Genomic DNA, 4,280 nt, shown 5'->3' with positions numbered 1-4,280 from the left:
TCGGGGGGGGGGGGCGGAGAGGTGCTCAAACACGGTTAGACATTTTCCCCTTCAGTCTCCCAGTAAACAAAGAATATTAGATCAGCTGGCGTGTTTATGCTGTAATGTATGATCGGATCCCTCGTTTCAGATCTTCGCATGATCACATAAGCGAGTCCGTGTTCATGCGATCAGATTTTTAGTTCCCATTTTGACTTTGGATCTGATTACTAAAGGACAACATGTCATGATAGAGGCGTGTGTGGTTGTGGTGTCATGTTCGCGTGTGCTCGGTCAATCTAGAAATCATGAGATCATGAAATGTGTCCTTAATAAACGTTTGATGGTGTTTATGCGCGGATCTTTTGTTCGGTGTCGTGTTATAGCGTTCGCGAACATGTGGGATATTTGAGCGCTTTGCGTAAAAATCAGTCCGAACTTGTTTATTCTGTAAGTTTGAGATGTTTTGGTTCGTGTTATTTTGGGTTTTGTCCGTATTTTAAGCGAAACGCTGTACGCACAAACACGCACAAGCGAGCCTCAGCTCTGACTGACTGCGGACGGGGCGAGGAATCCCGGGCACTGGCTTAAGCCCCGCCTCTCGTGGGCGGAGCATGGCAATATGAGCCTCACGTCATACATAACGCCCTCGCTGAACACCCGACCACTTAGAATCGACGATTCCTCCGCGTAAACGCCCCTGTGGGCTTACGTCATGCTTTACGCGTTGTCGGAGCGTTTGGCCAATCGGAGTCCAGAAATCTATAAGAGGCGGTTATTTAATGAAATCCCTCAGTCTGATTGGCCAGATGTCCTGAGGCGGTGTAAAGAATGACGTAACCTCAGGCAGGAAGTTCAGGAAGTTGCTGAAAGCGTTCAGACATGATGCCGCGACTTCATTAGGAAAATCACAAAGAGTAAAATGAAGCCGGCCAGATCGCTACTCACTCTCCAGTCTAAAAAGTGATTTAGCGTACGAGCTTCTCAAAGCCAGTCGTGGTTTCAGGAGTTTGTTTGTTTGTGTGTGTGTGTGTGTGTGTGTGTGTGTGTGTGTGTGTGTGTGTGTGTGTGTGTGTGTGTGTGTGTGTGTGTGTGGCGCGCGTGCGAAACAGTAGAGGATTTGGGCTCAACCCCCCTAACAATGTTAATTCTTGTTTGAGTGACAGTCGAGAACTTCAATAAAAATACAACCCAATGTCGTCTCCTGAGCAAAGAGCCAATCAGAGACCAAGTGGGCGGAGACGGTTCGCAAAGCCTATGTTAGCCCCGCTCCTCCTCGGCGCTTGTTTTCAACAGGAATTTTAGTTGATTTTAAACTGTTTTAATGTGTTTTATCGGTGTTTTCGGTGTGAGTTTTAGTATTTCTGTGATATTTTAACAGCCGTGGCGAACTATAAGCGCAGCTAACAGAAGCGGGTGAGTCTCAGAGGTATAAAATACCAGTTTTATTCGGTATTTCTGAACTTTTTTCCTCTCAATAAGCTGGTTTTCTGTCAGACTGAAACTTCCGACCTTTAGTTTTCTTAGTTTCTTTGTAAAAGCGACATTCCTGTCTAAACTTCTCCACTTTTAGTCGCGGGTTAGCAAGTTAGCATTAACTGTCTGCATATGTAGGAGACGCACGCACACACACACACACACACACATCAAGCACATGTATACACACTAGTGATGCGCGGATGGCGGTTAAAATTTCCCTCATTTTAAAGTCGAAAGCTGCGGGAATGAGTAATGCGATGTATGCGCAAGCCCGCAACGAAATTCAGGATCTGATTAAACATAATTCTATTATACAGAGAATTGTGAAATAGATTTTCATGACTTTTCAAAAACTTTTTGAGTTTATTTATTTTTACAAAACTTTCTAGGCCTGGAAATTGCTGTTCAATGACTTTTCCACGTTTTTTATGACCGTACGAACCCTAATGTGATGATCGGGTGCGGGTCGGGTGCGGTTATCTAAATCAGACAAAAATAAAGGTGCGGGTGGTTGGCGGGTGGATCATTTATTTGAAGCTGCGGATTCGGGTGACGTTTTAGCTCATCCGCGCATCACTAATACACACCCATTTACATTTATATACGTACTTATTTATACACACCTAAGCATTTATATATACACATACACTCACCATGCACATGTGTGTATATATATATATATATATATCGCATACATAGTTACATGTACGTTTATATACACATCATACAAATGTATATATACATTGTGCACTCTATTGCTCATGTGTATATATACACATTTATTCATCAGATAGTCAGAGTCTAGACTAGTAGATTATTGGTAATGTTTTGGACTACAGCCAAATCATGATATTTAATAAGTTGCTGTCTTTGTCTTGTCTGTTCCAGGTCTTAGGTTCCCTCTTGAGTATGAGTACAGCATGAGGAGGCGTTTAGAGGATCAGGAGCCAGTGTTCACCCCACAACAGCGCCGGCTTCCTGGCAGCGCCGAGGGCTTCCAGCACAGGGTTCTTGCCCCAGCGCCTGCCGTATTCGAGGCTGTGGCTGACAGCATGCAGCCTACTCCCGGAATACAGTTCCCGGTTCCCCAGGCATACCAGGTGCAGACACACACCATGCATTGTGATGCATTATAGCTCCAAGGAATGTGTTCACACTTGCATCCGTTTAATCCAGAGTGACTCCAGAATCTCCAGAGGCCAAAATGATATTTTAGGATCATTGCTGTGCTATTATAGTTTTTTAGTTTATTAGTTTTTTCTTATATTTTCTGTTTTTGTTTTACTTGTAGTGTTTTTAAAAAGTGTCTATAATTTTTTATTAGTGTTTATTTCAGTTTTAGTTATTTTAGTTTTGTTTAGTACTGCTAAAGTACTACAGTTTAGTACAACTAAATGAAAATGAGAAGTGTTGCATTGGCAATTAACTGAAATAAAATAAGGTTATTGTTTATTTATATTAAATTATATTTCTATAAAATATACATTTGCATTTATATCTGTTTTAATAAAATATATCTTGTTCTGAAGATGAAGTTGAAATTATATATATATATATATGTATGTATTGTGTACATTAATGAGGAAAAAAAATTAACTTAAATGATTTTAGCAAATGGCTGCAATATAACAAAGAGTGAAAAATTTAAGGGGGTCTGAATACTTTCCGTACCCACTGTATATATATATATATGTTATATGGCCTGACAACATCTCATCTGACCGTAGTTCACTGTGTATAAATATTAGTGCTGTCAAATCAGTTACTCGCATCTAAAATAAAACTTAACTTAGTGTGTTTACATAATATGTGCGCTGTGTACATTTATATGTATATATAAATATGCACACATACATGTTTATATTTAAGAAATATATGTAATATGCATTTATAGTTATATATAATAAATCATATTTATACATGTAAATATTTCTTAAATATATATTTTGGATGCGATTAATCGATTTTACACCACACAAAAAAACAATAAAAAATAATAATGCCTGGTCATGTGATGAGAGGGCTTCAGTAGAAAAACAGTGAACTACGGTCAGATGAGATGTTGTCAGGCCATATGTCAGTAAAAACAAATTTACCTGCCAACTGCACACACAAATGCGGCGGCGCACGCTGTATCATTTCATATTAAAGCGCAAATGAAACTTCGAGAATGTGTGTCTGATCTGCGTCACGTTCAGCAGTGGCAGCTCTTAAAGTAATAGCAGACCAATAACCTAATAACCCAGCTTCTGTGATAGTCTATTAATCAAAGAACAAAAGAAAAAAGAGGAAATCAATAACTTTTGTAGCTTTAAGGATTAATCTATATTCCATTTACTATTTAGTGTTGGATAACTTTATTCAATTTCTGTATATTTCCTACTTGCTGAAGGGCACATGTAAATAATGGGTTTATGTGAAGATTGTTTTAACTTCACTTAAAGCTGCAGTCCGTAAGTTTTGCCTCTTTGTCGCCATCTCTGTTTGAAAACCTGGAATTGCAGCTGTGTGTGGAATTATCTAGCTTGCGTGGGTTGTGCGCCAGCATGGCTCCAGCGCGGATGAATCTATGTTCTGAAGAGTATGTGTGGCAGTCAGTCACCGCACCGGTGTGGATATTTACTGTACTTCACAATCACAGATTCTAGCCTACGTCTTGGAATATGACCCAAGTAAGAATTGTCACCGTATATTGTAATCTGAACAAGTAACACGTCTGCCACGTTTGTTGTGACCAACTGAGGAAAAAAGCATTACCATAAATCTCGCTACCAATGGTGATTAAATCTAAAGATCGGTTAGCTCATATCACATCAAACCGT

At 39.6% G+C, this 4,280-nt stretch overlaps 1 protein-coding gene and 1 long non-coding RNA gene across 2 annotated transcripts in view; one reads left to right on the top strand and one right to left on the bottom strand.

Annotated features, from left to right (window-relative positions):
* The window catches only part of LOC107673263 (paired amphipathic helix protein Sin3a-like), a 37,130-nt gene that overhangs the window by 742 nt on the left and 32,108 nt on the right, over positions 1-4,280 (top strand). Inside the window, exon 2 of the mRNA XM_016466779.1 lies at positions 2,347-2,558. Within this exon, the coding sequence (XP_016322265.1) occupies positions 2,379-2,558 (180 nt within the window). The 5' untranslated portion in view covers positions 2,347-2,378. The remainder of the gene's footprint in view (positions 1-2,346; positions 2,559-4,280) is intronic.
* The window catches only part of LOC107673264 (uncharacterized), a 7,444-nt gene that overhangs the window by 1,825 nt on the left and 1,339 nt on the right, over positions 1-4,280 (bottom strand). Inside the window, exon 2 of the long non-coding RNA XR_001632391.1 lies at positions 1,642-1,644. This is a non-coding gene — a long non-coding RNA (uncharacterized LOC107673264). The remainder of the gene's footprint in view (positions 1-1,641; positions 1,645-4,280) is intronic.

This window comes from Sinocyclocheilus anshuiensis, unplaced genomic scaffold (genome assembly GCF_001515605.1).
Source record: "Sinocyclocheilus anshuiensis isolate Anshui unplaced genomic scaffold, SAMN03320099.WGS_v1.1 scaffold68, whole genome shotgun sequence".
Lineage (NCBI taxonomy): Eukaryota > Metazoa > Chordata > Actinopteri > Cypriniformes > Cyprinidae > Sinocyclocheilus > Sinocyclocheilus anshuiensis.
The sequence above is the reverse complement of the archived record's forward strand: the minus strand, read 5'-3'. Positions and strand labels throughout refer to the sequence as shown.